General features: G+C 39.8%; 1 protein-coding gene across 1 annotated transcript in view; it reads right to left on the bottom strand.

The window, feature by feature from the left end:
* Positions 1–25,014, bottom strand: part of pigg (phosphatidylinositol glycan anchor biosynthesis class G) — a 113,139-nt gene that overhangs the window by 74,308 nt on the left and 13,817 nt on the right. The window contains exons 3-5 of the mRNA XM_017437705.3: positions 11,512–11,721; positions 8,508–8,696; positions 431–569 (exon numbers count right to left, since the gene is read on the bottom strand). Coding sequence (XP_017293194.1) covers positions 431–569; positions 8,508–8,696; positions 11,512–11,721 — 538 coding nt within the window. The remainder of the gene's footprint in view (positions 1–430; positions 570–8,507; positions 8,697–11,511; positions 11,722–25,014) is intronic.

The following is a 25,014-nucleotide window of genomic DNA, read 5'->3' as shown; positions in this document are numbered from 1 at the left end:
GCACTGCAGGAGGCAGAAAGTGCTGGCAAAACTACCCATTTTGCTGCGAGTGATTCATTAGCATAAGCGGAGTATAAATAAAGAAAGGCACGAACGGAGAATCTTAAAAATAGATCCGACTGATAAAGAAGTCATTATCACAATCACACGTTCATGCTCAGCCTCATTCATTACTGAAAAGCACGTGTCTGCTCGTGAGCTCCTGTTTGCACAGACGACTGTTCCAACCTGTAAAGATGATGTCATCTTATTTTGGAGCACATAGAAAAATGCCTGGAAAAAACTTTTTTTTTTAATGCTGTTGATTCATGATTACTTATGTTATTTTATCAATTAGGTGTAAAAGCTGGAAAAGATACCAAAAAGCCACCAGTCTATTTTAATTAATGACAAGTTGGCTGTTTCTCCTAAGAGACGGTGGTCTGTTTACCTTTCCTTTTGAAGGCTGGACTTATGAGAACCAAAGGTGTGTTGACTTCTTGCTCCGACGAACCACCGTGGCTGCCGGTTTCCGACATGCCATGATCTCCACACAGCACCAGCAGGTAGGGCAAGGACCCCTCCGCCTCCTGAAAGACCAAACAAGGTTTAAAACCCTCCAACTCTTTCTCAAGCCAAATTCAAATATCCAAGACGACATTTGTTCAAACCTAAAAGTTATATTTTATTTTTGTGCTCCACCAGCCGGGGACTTAAACCAACATATGTAAAGTTAAGAAATGAGAAAATACATTAACAGACAAAAACAAAATAAAATTAAGCTCCAAGAAAGAGTTGAATAATATAAATATTACTGTACACATTGAAAGGTCGTGACTATGCTGAAATGATCACAATATGCAATAAAATAATTAATGGAGTTGGACACACTGCTGTTCCAAGGTCAGCAGAGTTTGGAACGAAGTCAAGCCTAGAAACAAGCAGTGATTCAGTGCAGAACAAACTCATACAGTTCTTGTATTCTCTGCTGGAGCAAGTCGGTCCACAGCTGTTGGAACTGGTCCTCAATCTCCAGTAGAGATTTACAGTGGATTGTAGTTGATGTCTGAGCTGATCTAACACATGTTCAATTTGGGAAGGACCTAAACATGTCACAAACAGTCCATAGACCTACATCATCATGTGTGGATGGGTGTTGTCTTGTTGAAAGGCTGTACCAGGATGCAGTCTCTGGAGGGGTAAGGTATGCAGAAGCAGAATGTCACTAATATAATCTTGCGCCATCAAGGGCCCACTAATCCAGGGGTGGGCAATCCTGGTCCTCGAGGGCTACTATCCTGCAAGCTTTACTTCTTTCCTTGGTCCAACACACCTGATTCAATGGTTAAATTACCTTTTTGTGTTCTGCAGAAGCCTGTTAAACACCCATTGACTTAAATCAGGTGTGCTGGAGCAGGGAAACAAGTAAAGCATGCAGGATAGTGGCCCTCGAGGACTAGGGTTGCCCACCCCTGCACTAATCTCTAGTACAGGTGACATGATGTTAGACCCTAAGCCTCCCCACACTATGATGCCAGCAGTAAAACCGGTGTGTCTCTCCACAACATTTGCAGGATTGGTCCTCTTCTCTTGGTACTGTCAACATAAAAGATCGAGGGACCCGGAGCCCACAGGAAGGTGCATGATGATCATCTGTGGGAATTCAGAACTGAAAGTGTAACCTGCACAAAATAATCAACCCGTATTTTATTTTGGCGGGTCAAACTGACAGCACTCTTTAAGTTCCGGGTCACAGGTGAACTCTGATCTCCATTGCTGTTGCTGCTGTTGCTGTGGCTGGCTGCTTGTGCTTAGCGTCTTTCTCTAATCATAGAAGGATACGGCTGGGTCGAGCCTTATTAACACAGCCGAAGGATAATATTGGGTGTTTTCTGTCTACCGCTCGACGGTGAGTCGTTTATTTTACGTACTTTGTTTTGTTTTTAAATAGAAATGCGGTGGCGACACGCCCACTCAATTTACGTATTAATGATTTAAAAATGGTCTTATTAATTAAAAGGTCATTCTCTTTTGGTTAATTTTGTAGCCGAATAGATGATGTATTATCATACACCTGTATCGTATCATTTGATTTTTGTAAGTTGTCCTTTTAGGATAGTTTAGTACTTTTCATTGATTTTGTTGACGGCCTATGGAAATCTGGGCTTGGTTAATATCATTGGAGTTGCGCAAAAGAACAAAAGAAAAAAAACAATTGTTTATTGAAACAATGCTGAAGTCAATTAAGTTTAATTGACTCTGTCAATTAAATTTAGATATAACTTGAAAGTGCACTTTAATTTGATCTGTAACTTTAATTTGATCTGTAACTTTAATTTGATGATTTAATGTTATCTGTAAACTTGATCGCGATCTTTGGAGTATAGCTATTTCTGTGTAATTATTGAATGTTTAGTTATTTTGGATAACAGTTCAACCCTGTTTAATTGTGAACGCTAATTTGTTTTTTATTTATGACCTTGTTTAGGTCAGGTTTTTTTCCCACCCCCTGTTTCATCTCAGGATGGCGAGCTACCGGATCACCGCAGCTTTGCGGTAGGACTTAAATGAACCAAGCTACTTTCTCATTCTGCATTCTGGACTTTTTGCATTGGATCATGGACTAAAAAAAAAAGTCAGATTATTGATTCATGGACCATTAATCACCCTGGATTCACGAATGAGCTTAAAATAGAAAAAAATCTCTTGAATGTCATCAGGGTTTATTGTTTTGTTGCTGTTTTGTTTTTCCTTGTTGTGTCTTTTGGTTATATTCATAGAAAATCACTGTTATTATAAATATTGTTATTATTATTGAATATCCTCCTAAAAAAATATACAAAAGCATAACTTTAAATACAATAACTTTAATTTACCTTCTGTCTGATGGTGCTTTATTTACACACACGGGCTCCATAGCCGAACCTTTCTGGCTGCCTACTTCTATACTTGGCCGTAGTCAGACACCTAGCCTTAACTAGCGTTACAAAAGCAATCACTGAACACAATACAACACCAAACGTCATTAGTTCATGCTTCCCTGTTACAGAAACTTCTTCAAACACAGCTGTCTCTGCTCTGGTGTTAAAAACAGATGGTTAAGTCGTAGTCAGACATGAGGTGGGTGCACAATACGACGACTCTCCCTTAGTGTGGTCTGTCTTACCTGACTGAAACGTTCATAACGTGTGTGAGTGCCCTCATGTACTCACTGGTTCCAACATCAGGTCACTGTGACATCTGTACCACCTACATGCCAAGTGTTTGCACGGTACATCCACTCAGGCTCATGGAAACCCCACTATCAAATCTATCCCCTATCAAATCTGTCAAATGCTGATGATGCTGTCTAAAGTGTCTACGAGGCATCCTCTGTGTCCGATGACCTTCACTCACTGTTTCAACTCACTGCTGGACACTCCGGAAACAACCTGACGACACTATCGCTCCATTCAGGATGCCACTTCTAATGCCTTCTGGTGCTGAATTTAGACGTCCTAGCTTCTTCTGAATGAAATTATTTACATAGTCATCACTTCAAATTATGTCCAAATGGAACAATTCCTTCTGGATGCCTAATTTTCTTTGGTCAGTGAGGTTATCTCTAAAATTGAGGATTCTCGGGTAATGAATTTCTTTATCTGAAGTTTTTATAACATAATGGTGGCAATTAGGGGTGATTAAAAGGGAAGACGTAAAAAAAGATTAAAAGTCTTCTATTTAAAATAAAAGAATTCCGCTAAACTCTGTTTGTTCTGACTGATAAGCTGTATAAAGAAAGGTTAATTTGATACTCCTGTTATGAATATTTTGTCAAAATAAATTAAAAAAAACATAGCAAATGTATTTTTTTTTCTTTCAAGAAACTGCGGGGAAAAAAAAGTTTAGTCCTTGATCAGGGTTTTAATTTTGCCTCCTTGTGTAAACGAGTTGGCCCCCCCATGTGTTCGAAGGTTACTCACAGCCTTAATGAGAAGTTAGAAGGTCACGTATTGTTGAAGCACCGTTTTAAGGTCTGAATTGACTCACGAGAAATCAGGCAAGAAATGCCAGCCAGCTGGGTTTGTAGCAAAAGTTTGTTTTTTAAAAAAATATAGCTAAAATCGTGTCCCATTCTTGTGGACCCAGGATCCGACCTTGTCCCATCTCATGAGATGCGTGTCTCTTTACACCCTTTGTGGCAATGGCAGCAGCACAAAGGGAAGGCAATAAATAAGTATTTCCAAAAAGGAAGTCATGACAAACACTGCAGGGTACCATTTCATTCCATCTGCAGACTTAGGAGAAAAAATACTGCAAAGGCAAACAAACTCTGAATGGATTGTTGGTGATGACAGACTTTGATCTTTTGAGCTTTTTCAGAGATTCCCTTTTAACTAGAGGCACAGCAACCCTCGGTCGACTACAGATTCAACAGGGATGCCTTATGAGTCATACAACTGGGACCAGTACATTGCTACAGATGATATCAAAATAAAACCCTTCAGTCGATTACAATACTCTCAATGCTGGCTAAAAACAATAATTCACAAGTACAGTGTTACCATACGGGTATAAATGTAAGCATGACCAAACCAATTAAGGACCCACCTACACTACTCAAAGATGACAATGTATCAAACAGTTTTTGATGAGGAAAAACTAGGACCTTTTTAAAAGGCTTTCAAAGTGGAACCATTTTAAAACTCTGATTTTGGTGAATCGATGAGGACCTGAGATAAAGCCCTTTGGAGAAACAATGATTTGACGGCCCATTTTGCCCTAGAAACCACAACAACAACAATTCAGTTTTTAAAGTTTCTTTTTGCATATGTCTCCGTTTATGTACACTGTCTCTTTAATGGTGTGCTGAAATAGTTAATAGCAGCAAAAAGTACAATAAAAGACAGACAGGGGAAAAATTAATCAAAAAATGAAAGAGTATCATACAATCCTTAGTATTTTTTGCCCCTTATAGAACTCAGATTTTTCTTTTTGTTTTCTGCAAGTTGAATTTATATAATTTTACACATCAAACAGAAGAAGAATCAACCATGACCAAATAAAAGATCAAGAGTTGATGATTGAGGCCAGGCACTCCATTAGCTCAGAGGTCTTCATGATCAAGACAACCTGTTTTCTAATCTTGTTTTAATGGAACACGTTGCATCTAGCTGCTCAACAGGTAGAGCATTTCTCTGCCTCTAAGATGAGCTGACAGAAAAAAAGACACTCACATCAGATTACAAATGAAGCACTGAGGGCTGTCTTTTGAATTCTAAATCCCCTTTCTCTCCTGCAGCTGGAGCCACCATTCCCTCGGCGTGCTCATGATGTAGCAGCAAACAACACTTCGCTTGTACAGAGGCTGAAACACCCTGATACAACGAGATCACACCTCCCAACATGTTACCAGCAAGAGCTGATCAGAGAAAATATTGTCATTTTCTTTTTGTTGTTGTTTTTTTTTGTACGAGCCTCTAAGACGCTCCGCAGGACACCAGAGGGATGTGTCTAAATATAGGTCATGTTGCTGCTGTGGCACAGAACAGACGCTTTTTACACTACTGCAACTGAGGTGAGACATTCAGACACAATTCAGTCAAAGACATCACTGGAATTACACACAGGTGTCACGACGAGTTGGAGGAAGCGCAATTTAACGGTGCAAATTTAACTTTTGGGATGTCGTAAATCGTTAGCTTAAAATATTCAATAGCTGTCCCATTCTGCATTTTAAAAAGATGGAAGGTTTACCGGAGTACGGGCTTCGTTTCAGATACACAAAATGAAGGAAAAGCGAAGGGCAACTGCAGTCTTACACAGACATGGCTTAAAAATCTAAATATAGGCTAAATAAAATGCAGACGACACCCATTTGCAGCACACGCACACATAAAAACAATATGTGTGGACAGCAGACAGAACACAGAAAAAAAACGAAACAAAAGCAGCACGACCTGCACGCTGATCAAAGACAAAATGAAAGATAAGAAGAGCTTAACAGTTTATTAAATCTCATGGGAACCTGCGACAGATAACATAAAGACTGCAGGGAACAGCAGAAAATATTTGTGTAATTAAATGTCTAATATCTGATCACGCTGAAAATTCACTGATAACATCACAATAAGTTATTAAATATTGGTCATCGTGGAATGCTAGCATTTTTTTTTACTCATGTTATTATAGTATGCTTGGTTAAAAAAATGCCAAATTACAGTACATTTTGAAGTGTGATGCTGGCTTTAACAACAAAAGCTACCCTAACATCATACCAAATTAAAGAGCTAGCATATCTCCCACTGCCTCTCATGCCAAGTGTTGAGAACAGATGGACTTGGAGTCGAATTAGTAAAAACTTGAAAATGGCATCATGCGGGTGCTCGATCAATATTGGCGGTCATCTTGAATTGAGTTGACTCCAAAAGATCATTAGTTGTAGACGTACATCCGATGATTTATTTCTGAAAGTTTCGTTAAAATCCATCCAGTGGTATTGCTAACATGCATAGGTGACAGCTATAGATAATGGCAAATTTTAAGCAAAAATTTTGTGCAACCATTTAGCGCCTGGAGTGTGTGTTCGGGGTTACACTCAGCTACTAACGCACCAAATTTTAGCTTGAGAACTGTAAAATTGACTGAGTTGTAGCCATTTTTGTGTTTTCTAAGGTCAGTTTGTTGTGGTGGCTATCTTGAATCGGGTAGACTCCAAAAGTTAATTAGTTGAAATCAGTGATTCATGAGATATTATGCTAACAGAGGAAGAAGAAGTCCCACACACACACAAGCAAGAACATTCTATCTCACTTTTCGGTGGTGGGCGATAGTTAATTCCTCTAATACAGGATGAATCAATTCATTTCACTGGAACCAAAACTGAAAAGGCCAAACTAATATTTCAGGCCAAGCAAATAAAATAAAAGTTGGCCTCAAATGATTTTTTTTTCTTTTTTTAAATCAAAACCCAGTTTTTGATCTTTTTAAGCAGCAGTGGTGCAGAATGGATTTGACGCGCTTCATTCCATTTAATTCAGCTGCATCGACGACGCCTCTAAAAAGATTTTTGAAACTTTCTACATTCATTTTTTTAGAAGTATAACTTTGTTCAAGGTAAAAAAGTTAAGACTTCTTTCTCTAAGACTGTTAAGGTCCAAGCTTAAAGTGCTCTGAGGCCACTATGTAATGGTTTGCTAACATATAATTAAAACTAATTCAAATTTCTAAATATAAATACATACACTATGTGAATTTGTTGACCAATAAATGCCACAAAATAGTGTTAGTGTAAAACAATGTGACAGCTGTATTAAAAATGTGGAGGAGATCTTGACATTACTTGCTTCTTGTTCCAAGTATTCATTAAGATTCAAGATTTTCAGCTAAAAATAACATAGGAACTAAAAACGCATTATTAGGAGGCTACAGGTGACCAGTGTTTACTTTAAAATGACTATTTCAGGACTTCCTTTACAATCAAATCTGGTGATCAGTTTTTTCTTCCTGACCAGGTACTTGTTTCAACTCTGTTACATCAAACCACAGAGTTAAAAACAGAGGGAGAACTCGTCACATGATCGTGTGACTCAGTGGACAATCGCCGCCGTGACCAAAACAGGAATCAGACGTCTTATTGTAGCGGCACGCCTGAGTTGTGTGCACCAATAAATGCAAAAAAGCATCTGGAATATCCTTCGATTGGTAAGTAACTCTACAATATGCAATTGTGTGAGAATTTAGTCAATTTATCAAGAAAAACTACCTTTAAAACATTTTGACACTTGGTAAATCCACTGTGTTCACGCTGACACTTTCTATCTTTGATTTTTCTACAGGGAATGTAGAAAGTGGCCGTCTTAATCACCAAATTTATGAGATTAACTTCTGTTGCATGTCTAATCAATAATTTGGATCTAGAATTAAAGTCTTCATGTCCTGATTTCCCTGAAGCTTCTGCTCCTTCCGGTCTGGATCCTCCAACATATGATTGTGTTGGTTTAAATTGTAAACTTTGACACCAGTGTTGTTCCTTTATTTGATAAAGAAGTGGAGGATATTCCAGACCTGTATGCTGACAATCCATCTGTCCGATCCACATTCTCCTAACTTCATCTTCCTGCTGATATCTGACTCTCCTCTGCCTCCTTCTGCTTTCATTGTGTTTTTTTTTCATGGAGCTGACAGGATTTTACACCAGTGTGGTGAATTTCAGGAGGATCTCGTGTACAGCTGAAGACCTACATCATCAAAGACAGCATGTCTTTTCTTTGACGCACACGTGTTTGTTGACATTGCACCCAGTTTGGCGGCCATTTTGGCTCCTCCACGACATCACAAATTCTGATTAGACGATGAGAGAGAGTGCTCTTTCTTTATTTTTAACTCTATGCATCAAACAGCTAATCCAAGATAAAAACATCTGGCTCTTTAACAGCTTAGTGCTCCGTTTTACTTACAAAGTAGTCACGATGCTTTAAAACTGAAACCAAAATAAACAACTCGACAGAATTCAGAAGCTGTTACTGAAGGGAACACGTTTCATGTACCTTTGAAACAAGAGAACTGTGGATCTTCTTCAGGATGTCATCCATCTCCAGCAGTTTGGGTTGGATGAGTGAACTGTGGGGTCCACTGATGTGACCGATGTGGTCCAGCCCCAGGTAGTGGAGGATCAAAATGTCCCAGTCATCCCTCTTAAGGGTGCTGTCCAAGTGACGGGTTACATTGTTGTCAACCTAGATTGCAACAGAGACACATTTACTACTATACAGCATGTCAACGTATACAGGGGATATACAATGTCTACACTCCCCAGATAAAACAAATGGGTTTTGTGATGATAAAAAAATAATAATAATCATGACAAATCATTTCAAACTTTTTCCAGCTTTACTGTGACATATATCCTGTACAATTCAAGTGAAAAAAACCTCTTTCATACAGGAAAAATATGAAAAATAAAAAGCAGCAAGTAGCCGATTGTGTAAATGTACACACCCTGAAATTGCACCTTCTGATTTAATTACAACGTTTAGTCTTCGGAGGAAGGAGTCTATCAGCACACCTTGGCTTTGTAATATTTGCCCACTCTTCCTTCCAAAAATGCTCCAAGTCTGACAGACTGTGAGGGCATCTCTTGTGAACAGCCCTCTCCTTGCTAGGACATTCCAAAACTTTAATTTCCTTTGGGCCAAACCATTTTTTTGTTGTTGTTGATTTGGATGTATTCTTGGAGTCACTGTCATTGTGACAAATTCAATTCCTCTCCATCTTTTGCTTTCTAGCAGACAACTGAAGACTTTAGGGCAATAAATCTGAAATAAAAACCTCGGTTCCAGCTGAAGAAAAGCAGCTCTGCATCATGATGCTGCCACCACTGTGTTACACCATGAGTATGGGGTTCTTTTGGTGATTCAGTCTTGTCCCTGCACCAAACGTACCTTGTGAAATTATGGCCTAAATGTTCAATTTTGGTTTCATCAAACCAAAATACATTTTCTTACATGCTTTAGGAGGACTTAACATATTTTTTGCAATATTTACCCAGACCTGGATGTTGTTCTTTGTAAGAAAAGGCCTCCCTAGCCCACAGTCAAGACGTTATGATAACACACGAGGTAGTTATCACATGTGGATGGATTTTCCTGTAGGATGCACCCAAGTAAATATCAGCAGACTCCTGCAGGGATGGCTGAACTTTATTTTAGGTTGATCCGAGTCGCTTTAATTGATGGCAGGTGTGTTCCCAGAAACACTGAAGGATGTAATTAAACCAAAAGGTGCTTAAACAAATTATTAGTTTGAGAGTGTGCACTCTTACAGTGGGAGAAATGATTTTTTTGATCCCCTGCTGATTTTGTAAGCTTGCCCACTTATAAAGAAATGAACAGTCTCGATTTTTATGGCAGTTTTGTTATAACAAAGAGAAACATAACAATAAAAAAAAAAAAAACAGAAAAAAGAACATGTTATATAAAGTCAAAAAGTGATTTGCAAATCATTGAGTGAAAAAGGTCTTTGATCCCCGACAACCCAGCCTGATTTCAGGCTCCCACGAATTGATCATGAGCCCATGTGGTGTTATCAATTAATGACTTAATTGATTTCGGATATCTCTGATCTCTATTAAGCCCGCCGGTCCACAAAATCAATTTCCTGCTTTCCAACCTCTCCACCACCATGCGCAAGACCAAAGACCTGTGAAAGGACAGCGGGGACAAGATGGTAACAAACTACGCTGCAATGGATCGAAAAATTGTAGCGCATTTAGGGGCCCCTGCTCAATCAGGCACATGTACAGACCTGTCTTGAGTTTGCCTGTGAACATAAGGTGGGCCTTCGTTTTGCCAATAAACAAACAGTACATGTGAATGTGGGTGCTGCAAGACTTCAATCCATTACAGCCCAGTGTGGTACCATTGGTGTTCTTGGTGACTATGGTCCCAGCAGCCTCCAGATCATGGACAGTCTCCTCCCAAGTAGTTGTGGGCTGATCGCTCATCTTTCTCATGGTTGTTCTCACCCTGTGAGGAAAGATCTCGGTGGCGCTTCATTTTACGGTTCTCGCCAAGCTTCTTGTTGCTCATTCCGTCCTTGTCCAGATATTCCATCTTGTCCCTGATGTCCTTTGACAGCTCTTTGGTCTTGCCCAAGGTGGTGGAGAGATTGGAATGGAAGAACCTGATTCTGTGGACTGGTGGGCTTTGTTCACATAACAAATAAGAGTTTTGGAGCGTCTGAGATTGATTAAGTCATTGACCGATGGACATTCTTGTGCCTTAAGGGCACATAACCAACCTGTGGGAGCCTGAATTCTGGATGGGTTGTAGGGATGAAATACTTATTCCTTCACTGATTTTTAAAACAATTTTAAACTTTTATCTAATGCATTTTTTTAGGTAATATTATGTCTCACTGTTAAAATGAAACTACCACAAAATTAGAAACTGTTCATTACTTCTCAAGTGTCTAAACTTACAAAATCACCAGGAGATCAAATAATCATTTCCCTCATTGTATGCAATTAGCTTATTGAATCTTTTTTAATATTTTTATATACTTTTCCCCACTTTTTTTTTTCAGCTAAGTTGTACAGGATTTACATCACTGTAAAGGTAAAAAATGTTTGGAAATGACTGATCGTGGTTTCATTTTTCCACATATTATCAGGCGTGTGTAGACTTTAAACATCCGCTGCAATCTCACCTCTAGAAGTTTTCATTCTTACACGTCTCACTTTTTTCTTCTTCTTAATCACACAAACTTTCTGGCTCCTCCGAAATCTTTTTTTTTTTAATATGACAGCTGTGTGGTTTGTGAGTTGCTCCAAGCTTCAAACCAAATACCTGAACCATTTCATTTTAAACATCAATCTTATGACTCAAATGGGAAAAGAGGTTTATGTCATTTTTGTTCATCACTCTTTATGAGTCATTTTTAAAACTCCTGTATCACATGAACCACCTGGAGATTTAATCCTTTATTGATATTAAGAGAAAAACACATCACTCAGACCTTGTTGTGTTTGCAGCCCGGTTAACTCCTTCATACCTCGGTATAGTCGGACACGAAGAAGGACGTGGTTCCATCGTACTCCATGAAGTGTTTTGGGAAGAGGCGCACCCAGGTGTCATCTCCGTAGAAGATGATCTTCTTCCCTGCTGTTTTGGCCTGCCATATGAGGTTGTCTTCCACAAGCGCGGGGGAGTTCAGGTTCATCACCACATCGATGAAGCCGGGGATGCTGCCAGTGGTGAGAGCCTGCACACAAGGTTTTAGCGAAAGGACGAATTTATACGAATCTTTGTGCAAAAGCAGTTCTAAATCTAATAAAACAAGAGCACTCAATTTCTTTGATTTGTTGGATTTATTATTCTTTGGTGCTCTTTTGCTCGTAAAATACATTTTAGTCTATACTCAAGAACCAAAGTGTAATACGAGTCATTTTTTATTGGAAGTGGTCACTAAAAAGGGGTCATGTGGGCTGGCGGTAGACGCTCGAAGTAAAAAGTTTGTCGACTCAAAGTTTGAGTCCCACCTAAGAGAGTTTTCTGTATGGTCAAAGGGATAAAAAGTGTAAAGCCGGCAGTCACTCAAAATGATTCAAAGAAGATTAGGTTTGAAGAGGCACTAGTAAAGGTGATCTAATTGTATGTAAATTATGCCAACACAAGATTATCTGAATGAAGTCCCATTTCCCTCCGTTGATAATTGAATCAACAGCAATTTATTGGTTCCAAAACACCTGCTATACCCAAAAGTCTACTTCTGGTAAAAGTTGGTTAGGGTTTGTGGTCTTTCTTGCCATGAAATTGTAATAAAAATAATAAATGTAGCACTTTTTCTTTTGGCTGTTCCCTTTTCAGGGGTCTTCACAGCGAGTCCTCCTCCTCCATCTAACTCTGTCTTCTGTGTCCTCTGTCCTCCCTCCAGCTACCTCCATGTCCTCTCCAACTGCATCCATATGTCTCCTCTTTGTCTTTTTCCTGGCCGCTGCATCTCTAACATCCTTCTACCAATATACCCACTGTCCCTATAATAAAAAATAAACATAGTTAATTACTTAATATTGCACATTTTCATCTGGTTTTGTGTTAAATCTACAAAATTATTAAAATATCGCATTTCGAATTTACAAAAGGTGTCCATCTGCATCAACCTCTTCAGCCCATGGGACAAAATTATGCCATTCTTTATCACGTATGCTGGTGAAGAAGTCATCCAGGACATGATGAATCCAAAAAAAGGATTAAAGCCAACATTTGACTGGCGAGAGCCTCAGCTTTTTGTTTGTTTTTTAGAAATCTGGAAAAAGTTTGTTGGACTGCTTGAAGTTTTTTTTTTTTTTTTTTTTTTGCAACAAGACAGATCAGACTTTCCTGATACTTGCAGAAAAATCATTCATTTCATTCATGAGGTTTCTAGAGTACAGCCCAAGGTTCTCAAGCAGGCTCAGTAAAGTAAAGTAAAAGAAAAGCAAAGTAAAATAAAAATAAAATTTAAAATCCTGGACACAAGCACTGCTTACCAGTCTTTATTGATTAAGAATCCAGCTGTAAAGGAAAACTCTTGATGGTAGCTTATAAATCACTTCGTAAAGCATTTTTAAAATATTTTTACTGTTGATGTGTGTGTAGTTACATTAATATCAATCCTGCTTTCCAGCACAAGCTTTATGCTAAAATTCGTAAACAAAAAAACAATCCAACACACATTTAATCCTTTTTTTTCTTTGTAAATTGAACTACTGTGTACATGTTTGTATTATTAGTGTATATATTATTTTAATAGTTCATTGTTTTTGCATAGAGCGCCCACAATTTCCTTGTACACCAGTGTACAAAGACAGTAAAATTTAGAAGCTGTGTGTAAGTATTAAATGATCTCAGTATATACACACATTTTCTGATGGCAAACAGAATCAACACCAGTGCAAGAGCTTTAAGTAGTAAGAGCTACCACCAGCAAAAAAAAACAGCATGAAGACCAAGGGGTTCTCCACACAGGTCAGAGACAAAGTTGTGGACAATTACAGATCAGGGTTGAGTTATATAAAAAATACCCTTCAAACCCTAAACATCCCACAGAGCTCCATTAAATCCATTATTAGAAAATGAAATGATTATGCCACCACAACAAACCTCCCAACAGGGGGTCATCCACCGAAGCTCACAGGCCGAGCAGGGAGGGCATTAATCAGAGAAACATCCAGGAGGCTAAAGCTAACCCTGATGGAGCTGCAGCTCTTCTGCAGAGATGGGAGGATCTGTCCAGAGGTCGACTACAAGCTGCACAGAGCAGGGCTTCATGGGAGAGTGGCCAAGACAAAATCATTACTTAAAAATAAAAAATAAAAATAGACGAAGTATTTGGAAGTTGTAAAAAAGCAAAGTGGAAACTCCCCAAAAAACGTGGAAGAAGGTGCTGTGGCTAGATGATACTAAAGTTGACCTCTTTTTGATTGTCACGGAGAACACAATGTCTGGCACAAACCTAACCTAACACCTCTCATCATCCCACAGTAAAGCACGGCGGTGGCAGCATCTTGCTGTGGGGTTGGTTCCCATCAGCAGGACTGGGGAAACTGGTCAGAAAAAAAAGATGGGGGTAATAGTTACGTACACTCAGGTTTTCTGAGTTCATCTTATTACTTGTTGATTTTGATTTTGTTGATTTGCATTTGCATTTTCAAAAATAGTATGTATATCCTGTAAATTAAAAGATACAAAACCCTTAAAATGAATTTTAAATTCCAGGTTTCAGAGCAACAGGACAAAGAAAAGGGGCTGAATCCATTTGCAGCTTACTGTATATATTATTCACAGTGATAACACATTAAAACCATGTCATGAATTTCTTATTCTCACAACCAACAAATGAAACCTCAAAGAAAAAAAAAAAAAAAAAAACACCAGACGAAAAGTAAACAATTATGAACTATAACTACGCAGCCACTTCTTTCCCAGGGGGAAATGGCTCTAAAAACACTCATAAAAAGGGTAAAGATGTAGAAATGACAAATGCTCCAAATTTGTTTTTAATTCTGTAATCACAATGTTTATTCAGCCATAAAAGATAACTAGATTCTTCTGTAGGAATCAAACTCCCCTCTGGCACCTAAAGAGGTTTATGTTGACTGATAAATCAATAGAAATAGTCAACAGGTGAATAAAATGGAACAATTTTAATCTAGACTTGAGTTTTCTCACCTGTTCCATACATAACACAAAACAAACAAACTTGTAATTAAAGCAAAACTCATCTAGCAAGGTAGTTTTTCTTCTTTTCCTGGTGTTTAATTATTTAGCACTTTCTTTCTGATGATCGTTTTGTTTCTGTTAGTGGAGCTGCTTGTTCCGGGGAGGGATGGATGACTCGGCTTCTCTTTTCTGCTTGTTCAGCTGCACGGAGCTCCCCGGCCTATTAATAGAAACGTGCTGTAAAGTATATAAAATAAAATGAAAATCCCACAGAGGTGGCTGGGTCCGGAGAACGCCGCTGTACCATTTGAGGAAGCTGCGTGGAAAACGTTAACGCGAAACAAGCCACAGCTCCGTGTTCTTAAGACGCCAGAGCCCAATCGAGAAGCTGCCCGAATGAATCTGTGACTCATCATCGTAGTAATTACTGGCCCACAGTGTGCGTCTGAAGCTCGTGACGGGCCTCAGAAGAAAATGTCAAACGCAGAACGAGCGGGCGGGGGAGTTACAGGCGCACGCTGTCGTAGTGAGGAAAACTTGTAAACGTGCCAGCACGCTGACGGAAGGAGCTGCGGTTCACGTCCTCGAGCCTGGCAAAAGCTTCTTCAGTTTCCCTTGCGGTAATTACTTTCTGCTTGTTGCTGGCAGGAGGACTTTCTACCATTAGCTGAAAAATATTCTCTATCATCTCGGGCCTTGAACCCGATGCAGCCGGCGGAGGATAAATGGCGGACTTATTATGTTGCGTTCATACTAACCAGGCAGACTGAAGCCTCTCGAGCGCCCACAGTGCATTGGTGATTAAGTGAACTCATCGTTCAAACCGAGCAGCTTGGTAACGGGAGTCCGGCTCGGCTGGTTCCTACAACCGTCCTGACAAGCCAAACGGAGCAGAAAGATCCCAAACTCCTATTATTACATGCTTCTGTAACAGCTGTAGGTGAGGTGTGCATGAACATTAAAGGTCACTGAGAGATTATGATTTAGGTTAGTTGGCTCTGTCACGCCACTTAACGGGCTGCAATGCAGAGATGGCAGGCTGTTAAAAGGCAGCTGGCCTGTACTGCCACCTACTGGTGCACCGCTGACGCTCAGCAGCACACTGATTCGTTTTGTTTTCAGAGCCCTTGATAGAGGATCTTCTGAGTCCCTTTGAGGTCGGGCTGACGAGCGAAGGTGCTATGGAACCGAGCAAGCGCGTGGCCTCAAAGCCGTCACGACTGTACCCTTTGCTCGTTTTTGGGATGAGCCGGCTTCAGCGGGATGGTGGGATCATGAAAGGTGGGCACAGAAGACATAAAGTCCACCCTCTCTCAGTTGGGTCTTTATGCATCAGGACATAATAAAAACGGATCCAGTTATCAGCTTTTTAAACATTTACATCTAGCCTCAAGGGTAGAAAAATGCACAACAGATTCCACCATGACATCATTTGTTAAATAGAAATAAAGCCAAAATGAAAAAGCGGTGCGAGAGAAACTGTCTTGAACATGAGCATCCTGTAGAATCTCCTTCAGCTGCGATAACTCTCAAAAGTTGTTTTCTGTCTGACTTTATCAGTCTCACACATTGTTGTGGAGGAATTCTGGCCCACTCTTTTTCACAACATTACTTCTGAGACTTGCAGACTTTGTTTCTGCTCAGCTCTCTGAAGGTCCCACGGCGTTTCAGTCAGGTTGAGCTTCTGGTGTTTAACCCAAATGATTCTAGGGTCGAATGTGAGGCTATCTGTCCGACAGCTGGAGGACCAAACCGGGTCACGGCGCAACAGGACAGTGGTCCCAAACACAGCAGCTGATCGACAACAGAACGGCTGCGAAAGAGAAGAATCAACGTGCTGTAATGGTCCAAATAACCGGTTAAAAAGCCAACGGCCCGTCACACTTAATTTTGAATTCAAAGTGGTGCGGTTCTTTCAAAACTATGGTTTCAAAATGGCTGTGCAGGCCCTCCCCTTTTGATTGACATCTCTTTGGACCATCTGGGTTTGATCTATGGTCTCTCCAGAACCAATAATACCCACCAAGCGTCAAGACATGAAACTCGCCCTCTAAGGGGTTAGACGGGGTTAGTCATGTCCTATGGCTTCAAAACAAGCCCAAACCATCACCACACCACCACCATGCTTGATAGTTGCTGACAGGTATTTGTGCTGATATGCTGTGTTTGGTTTGCTCCAGACATGCTGCTGTGCATTCTGGGTAAACATCTCTACTTTGATCTCATCTGTCTAAAGCAGGGGTCTCCAATCCTGGTCCTGGAGGGCCACCATCCTGCATGTTTTCCTTGTTTCTCTGCTCCATCACACCTGATTCAGTGGTTTAATCACATCTTCATGTTCTGCAGAAGCCTGTTAATGACACTGATTCAAATCAGGTGTGTTGGAGCAGAGAAACAAGTAAAACCTGCAGGATGGTGGCCCTCGAGGACCAAGCTTGGAGACCACTGGTCTAAAGGATGTTGTTCCAGAAGTCTTCCGGTTCACGAGTCAAAGTCATGCAGCAAACTGAGATTTCTTTAATTAAGTCTGATTTTAGCTCATGAAGGCATTAAAACTTTGGTATACCATTTGAGTTAGTACACACCGCCTGTGGTGTGGGGGTTATTCAGGTTCCTTTAGCTGCAATTTACCAAGTCACCTCTGCATTTGAGGCTTGTGAAGTTTTTTTTTTTCTTCCCAGACCAAAAATTTTAGGTTTAACTTTTCATTTCCTACAAACATTTTCCACCAATTTCACTACTAAATTGGCCAATCAGAATCATATTGTGCAACTATGTCTTCAAAAATCATTTTGCAGAAAAACTGCCAATTAATTCAGCAAGAAATTTTAAATAATAATCTAAAAAATGAATCATAACAGATTTTATTAAATATGGTATGAGATGATACTGACAGGATAATTAGGTCTAAATCTGTCATCAGTTTATTCATTTTACTATTACCATTTTTTTTTTTTACATTAAAGGCTGGCCCTCACTAAGAAAAACTCTGGCCACTTAGCAAACTTTCTTGACCCAGGGTTAAACACCTAGTATGCAACAAACCAGAAGAAAAATCTCTACAAAGTTATAATAGTCAAACCTCTTTTGTAGTTCTGTACAAATTTTCAGAGGAAAAATACAGTGTCGCAATTTTGCAGTGTCATGAACTATAATGAATGTCTTTTTTTCTCCCGTTTTCAAGGCAGAAAAACGTTTGCTATGACAGCTGAGGGGAACAGGCAAAGAAAAACGGCGTGTTCTTTTCCTACATAATGATGACGTTTGTCTCTAAGACCTTGGATTGTGGTAAAACGGACTCCCTAAAAGTCCACAATTTTCTCTACATCCCTTTAGTAGTGAAATGCTTCATTTTCTGACAGCCGAGATCAACGCTTTCATGTTGAAATGGTAAAAACTATCAGTGATCAGTTGAGTTCGTAAACGGTAATCCCATTTCTGATGAATTCAACACCCCCAATCCTAGCTATTATTGCTTTTGACAGCTGGTAAAAAAAAAACATTTATACACGAGGACAAAGGCTGAACATGATCTGTGATTTTAAGGATCAGAAAATTTTACTAACCTGAGAGAAATTTAGTATTTTGTAGATTTCAGAAAAGCAGATTCCTGTCAAATTGCCCTACAACAGTCTCAATGTTTTACTCAATCATTCACATAAACCGTATCGCTGTCTTAATTACTAATAAACATTTGTTAGTTCATTTAATGATCGACCAGAAATCCAACAAAGAAACCCGTCAAAACAGGAAGTGAAGTCGCTCCTATTTTTGCTGCTTTTTCTTTGCCTCACAGAACGCACATCTGTTCCCGTTTTCCCCAGAACCGTCACGAAATTAAATTCATCGTTTAATGCCCGTGTTTTCACACAGTCTCGAGGTTTGGATGTTGTTTGTAATTCCTTTAAATAAATAACAAAAAAAAAAAAAATCTGCTGTCATCCAAAGCGTCAGCACACATGAGAAGCAATATAAAAGTATCAACTTATCTCCTCTGAAAATGGAACTGATATATGATTTTGTAATATATACAAAGAAAACAAAACGGAATATAATTCTGGTGCATAGTAGGTAACCAGTTTTTGTTGTCAGTTACGATATTTATGACTTGAGGTGTCAGGAGCCTGGCATGTTGTTTTGAGCTGCAAACATCTAAACATTTTGTGTTATAAATCACAAAGCTGTTTGGCTTTGAAGAGGTAGTGTAACTGGGTTGTATTTCTCTTGTGTTATAATTACACAGAATGTCATTTGTTTTGTTATTCAGATTGACCTGACTGTAACACCTTTGAAAACTCTGTTATCGTGGTTGTGTTACTTTAAAATGGGGAGCCCCGCCGCTTTATTTCTTCTTCTGTGGTATTGTTATTAAACTGTTTTGACCAACTATGACCAACTCAATGCTCGTCTCCCAATGTGGCTGCGTCTTCAGAAGGGATAACTATAACCAAACTGCATCAGGTATTTAAACAGACTAATGTGGATTATCTACTTATTAATTGGTTTAGTGGTATCTGCTGTGCTAGAGTCAGTCATTATGTGACCATCGTTAAATAAAAAGACAGAAAGGGGTGGTGGTGGTGGGGGGGGGTACTCTGTTCCAGATTATTAAGGAGTGGATCTGTCAAACTGGATCTCAGATTATTTATTTTCTGTGCCCTCAGTTCGTGTTTCAATTTGGAGTAACGCTTTACATTCCAGACTTAAACAATCACCTCTGTCTCTGAAAAGACACAGACAGGTTTCAAAGTTTCCACAGGAAGAATGAACGAATAAAAACCCCAGCCAGTCTGCATTAAAACCTCTAGTTTCCCTCAGTAAAACTGACAGCCATGGTGATTTTCTACTCTTACTTGTGATATTGTTTCCTGTCTGCAGGCAGAAAGGGAAGCTGCAGCAGATCCCATAAAGTGCAAATATTGATCCTGCTGGAATTTAACAACTGGGTCCAAATCAGACTATACTTATACCCCCCTATGCTACAACTTTCTTGAACGGTTTTTAACTTAAACTACAACCCAGATTAACACACAAACCGCCGATCTTAAAAAGCATGCAGAACAAAGAACACCACTTTCTCTTTGCTTTAGCATCTTGGCGTGGGATTTAATGTGACCGGCCAAATACTGTATATTATTGGCAGGAAGAGCATTAATGAAGGCCACCTTAAATTTAATAGTCGACAATTTATCCAAACTGTTTTTTTGTGATATTGATTATGCAAAAACTAAAAATAATCAACTTTTAAACAACTAGAGCAGCAAAACTGAGTCCCATTGTAATAACAAATCTACATTTATTCATTAATTCATTATTAGTCGGCTTCATTTTCTTCCACCGGAGTGGTCTCTGTTATTACGACATTCATCATTCCTTTTTTTTTTTCTAACACTGTCAGCCATGTTCTTTGCCAACAGACTGCTGAGCTTGAAGTCTCACTGCTCCTGTTCTGCTTTTCTCACCTCACCGATAAAAGATCACTGAGAATGATTCTGTCCACACTGTCCATCTTCCTCAGCAGGAATTTTTTCAGGGCAGAATTTCAGCTCCAGTACATCTGCGCCTCGGAACAGCTTGATGCTGTCAGCACATCCGCCCCATTCCTTCACCTACCACCAGCATAAATATTGCTTTTTTATTCTGCCCTTTTGACACGCGGAATAAAAAGCTTTACTCGACAGCTTCCGTCAGATGTTGCAGTGCCCGGCACTGACTGTTTAAACCAGGGGGCCCTTCTGTCCCGGAAAAATCATCTTTACCAACTTGCTTTGCCACCGCTGACAACAATATGCTGAGCCTTTGGTCGCGAATCTCAGCGAGCGTCGACCCAACCGACTGTCACGAGGGGCAAACTCGACACGACCGGAACTCCGTCCTGGCTCTGCTCTCCCTGTACTCCAGTCAGCACGGCACGTTATCAAACTGCAGTACGAACAAATATAACCCGTGCACTAACATGAAAGGATTTATCCTTTAAATTAACTTTTTGATATGAAAAATCCAGAGCTTTAAAAAAAATATTCCACGTTCTTTTCCCCTTTCATAACTTTACAATGAAGTATTTAAATATGTATTTTTAGTGATTTGTATTTTTTGATTAAAACGTTGAAGGTTCACATCTGTCTCCTACCCACAGCCGTGGAGTGTCTATAGAAGCTTAATACATTTAGTCACAGAGATTTTGAACCTTTCCTAACCAAACTGTTCTTCTGTGCTGAGTGACAACAACCGAGTGTTTTCTTACACCCCTGCAGTGCTGCTTTACCTGTGTGCCGATAGAAAAATGAAATTTATTCTGGACCAGACTAAAATGGATTTTGCTTTAAGAATTTGCCTGATTAATTTCCCATGCCCTGCAAAGACCATCCCTACCCACATCATGACGCTGCCGCCACCATGCTTCAGTGTGTGGACAGTGTTTCTTGGGGTTACCGATTTGTGCAACACAGTGTTTTCAACTATGGTTAAAGAGCTCGTTTTTGTTTTTCCTCATACAAACAGAGTACCATTTTTCTTACAGTATGTTTGGAGAGGTTTCAGATCCCAACTATATTCTTGTGTTTTTATTTGAGTAGAAGGTTGTTTTTCTTTTACTTTTTTTGTAGTTTTGTTTTTTCCCAGTGAAGACCAGTGTTGTTGCACAAATGGCTTAAAACAGTTCTTTTAATAAACACTCTGATCTCTGTTCCTAGTTCTGAATAATTCTCCTCAAGAGTAGTCAATGAATTTAGGTGATCTGCACTAATATATATATAATATTAATATATTTGTAGCCAAACTCTAATGTGTTTATCTCCAGAACTTTGTGCCCTCAACCTGCCTATAGTGCCCCTTGATTTGTGGAGCACTTAGTAGAGTTGAAGGTTGTAACTTTTTTTATTTTTCAGTGTATCACGAAGTGAACATAAACTATTTTGAATCAACTGTAAAAAGTGCCAAAAATAGAATTAATTTTTTTTTTGTTATTAACATCCTGTTGCGATGTGCCGAAGTGCAGTGATGGGACAATTTATGGCATGGGACGAGGTGGGACAACATGCACAAGGGCCGCGCAACTAATCAGATTTCTAGTATTTTAATTTCGGCTCCAAACAATCGAAAAAGCAGTGTAATCAACAAAAAACAAAACAATATTCATTTAGCAGCAGGGAGGGGAGCAGACAGCTCTGCTGAAACCAAAAATCTTAACTCCTTTTCTGTCAATTCATTTGGTACAAAATGACTGAAACTGAACAAGAAAATACGAACGATGAGCAAACTCTTCAACATGAAAATACATCAAGAGAAGCATGACAGGAATTTGTGAGATTCTGCAGGAAATCAGATATTCTGCTGTCAGGCAATTTTTTAAGCACTTTACTAATCATCCTTTTGCTGTATTTTTGCAGAAATTTGTAAACATTCCAAAAATTTAGGACATTTTTCCTATTTAATTAGTGAAATTTTATGAATCGAATCGGGAGATTACCACCCATATAAGTTAGTAATTTTGCAAATCACTAGCTGGAGCCTTCTTCAACTAGTGATTAGATACTGAGATGATGTGACTGATGACGCACAGATGGACTTCATTAAACAAATGATGTTTCTTCTGAAAGCAGCTGGCAGTTACCAAATCACAAAATCTTAATTTAGGGTTAAACGAGTTGGTAGATCCATCACATAAAATCCACATCAACTTCAATACCGGGTTGTAACGCAGACGTTCAGTAGATTTTCCTGCACTGCAAGTTAAAACATGATGAACGAAGACAGCGCAAACCTCCTCCAAGGCCAAAGAGTGAATAAAAAAACTGTATGATACAGATCGTGATCTGGATCCGAACCCAAATGTTATCAATTGTTTTTGTAACAACCTCAACATTTCCTGAACATTTCCTCCAAATCTGTTCTTTAGTTTTTACCTGATCTTTGCTGACAGACAGACAGACAAACCAACGGACGCGACAGGAAACAGAACCTCCTTGGTGGAGGAAACAAAAGGGTCACATGTAGGAGCAGAGAGGAGGTTTTAACAAAGGGGTTACCTTTGACCCCATGAACCTTGACATCAACAGGCATCATCTGCGACCCATGAGGTGTCCAGCTGTGGAATTTAACCTTCCTGTTCTACAGCTGCAGAGTTAGAGCACGAGCTCATTTGTGATCTTGACCCTCGTATCATGATTGACGTTTCTTGAAACTTTCATGAAAATTTGTTCCTAACTTTTTTGAGTAATCTTGTACACAGACAGACAGACAAACTACAGAAAACTCAACCTCCTTGGTGGAGGTAATAAGTGGAACCTTAACTATTTAGCAAAAGAAAAACAAAAAAAAGCCCTTTCTCATTTTTGCTTTTTTGATACCTAATGAGTGACTTTAACACACTCAGAAAAAAAATTGCCTTTCAGCCAACATAAACACATCATGAAGCTTTGAACAAGAAAGCCTACAGTGTGGTATGATCAGTGACCTTGCTAGAGTACTGTATAGTCCCAGTATTGGACAGAAATGAGCAAAGCTGAGAGTACGACAGCTTGAACACAATGTGGGTCAGATATATCATGTTAAAGCAAATGTAACAGGATTTATTTAAGATTCTCCTGGTCATCAGAGTTCAGTTTGATCAAAACCAAACAGGAAATGTGAGGAGAAGGAGCAGAGACGCCCAGTTCACAGCCAAACTGACAAAACCTCTAATGATGGTGTGTCTGCCACATTGCCACCTGTACCGCTTGGCTTTAGGATCTGCCTGAAGGCAGAGGATGATTGGAGGGGAGAGCGGCGCGCCGGTGAACTTGTAATCCCGCAGCAGCAGGGGTTCAGCTGAATATGCTTAGACCACCCGACTCCGTCGGTCGACTTCTCACAGAGGTTTGTGCAAGTCAGCAAGTGCTATGACTTCTCCGAACACAACTTTAAAATCTGAAGAGCCAAAAATCTGCAAAACTGCCTCGGCCGAAGTGAGATTTTGACACTGTGGTGAAAGTTTTAAATGACATTATGGACTGACTGCACACAGAATCACTAAACGATTACAGAATTTACAAAAGTTTTACAACTGTTGGGTTTTTTTGTTGGTAGTTTGCCATCCTGCAAATATAAAGATTTTTAATGGACAAATGTGAAAGTCCAACAGGGGTGGGACAAGATCTCATGCCGAAGTGATTTGTCAGCTTTGAAGCAGAGAAAATGAAGTTTGAACCCTCTCGTTAAAGCGTTTAAATTGAGCTGAGAAGTCTATCAAACTTTGAGGTGGAGGTGAAACAAAATCTGACTGTGCTGTTTCCTAAGAGTCCACCACCCTGTCTCGAGGCGGGCTGTTTCTTATCGTTGTGTTCATCAAAGTGACCAGCTTTTCTCTGAACACACAAATTTATTTGTATCCATATAATCTTGGGTTTTCTTCTCTAATTTTAAGAGAAAATATTTGTAGCTGTTTGAATTTTGAAACTGACAAAAAAAAAAATCAAACTGACCCTGACAAAAAGGATGGTACTGCTAGAAAAGACTAATCTGTCCACAGGGACATGTTAAACTGAGGAGTGTCCTGTAATCAGCATCACAGGTGTCTTCAGTCCTGTAATCAGTCAGTCTGTCTGTTTAAAGGGTGACAGGTAGTCACAGGGCTGTTTGGTATCATGGTGTGTACCTCACTGAACATGGAGCACAGAAAGCTGGGGACAGAGTTGTCTCAGGAGCTTAGAAAGACAATTACTGACATCCTGTTAAAGGTAAAGACTATAAGACCGTCTCCAAGCAGCTGGATGTTCCTCTGACTGCAGCGGCTCAGATTATTCAGAAGGTTAAGGTCCACAGGACCGGAGACGACCTCCCTGGATCCTGACGACCCACAGAGCTTCTGAGACAACGTCCTCTGGACAGATGAGACAAAACTGGAGCTTTCTGACAACAAGTCCCATCAGCTCTGTGAAACAAAGAGAAGAACCCTGAACCTACAGAGGAACATGGAGGAGGCTCGGTTCTGTTCTGGTTCTGACACAGGAGGTCCTGAATCTGTTCAGGGTCCAATGAAATCTCAAGACTATCAAGGCTTCCTGGAGCTAAATGTGCTGCTCAGAGTCAGAAAGCTTGGTGTCAGTCACAGGTCACAGGTCCTCCAACAGGATAATGACCCAAAACAGCAAGAATGGCTCAGAACCAAACATTGGACCGTTCTGAAGTGACCTCTGAGCCCTGACCTAAATCCTGATGAACATCTGTGGAAGGAGCTGAAACATCTGGAGAAGGAACCCTTCAGACCTGAGACAGATGGAGCAGTTTGTTCATGAGGAGAGGGACAAAACACCTGAGGACAGGTGGAGACGTCTCAGAGAGAGGGACAGAAATCACCTGATCGCAGTGATTGACT

This window comes from Kryptolebias marmoratus, linkage group LG9 (assembly GCF_001649575.2).
Source record: "Kryptolebias marmoratus isolate JLee-2015 linkage group LG9, ASM164957v2, whole genome shotgun sequence".
NCBI classification, from domain to species: domain Eukaryota; kingdom Metazoa; phylum Chordata; class Actinopteri; order Cyprinodontiformes; family Rivulidae; genus Kryptolebias; species Kryptolebias marmoratus.
The sequence above is the reverse complement of the archived record's forward strand: the minus strand, read 5'-3'. Positions and strand labels throughout refer to the sequence as shown.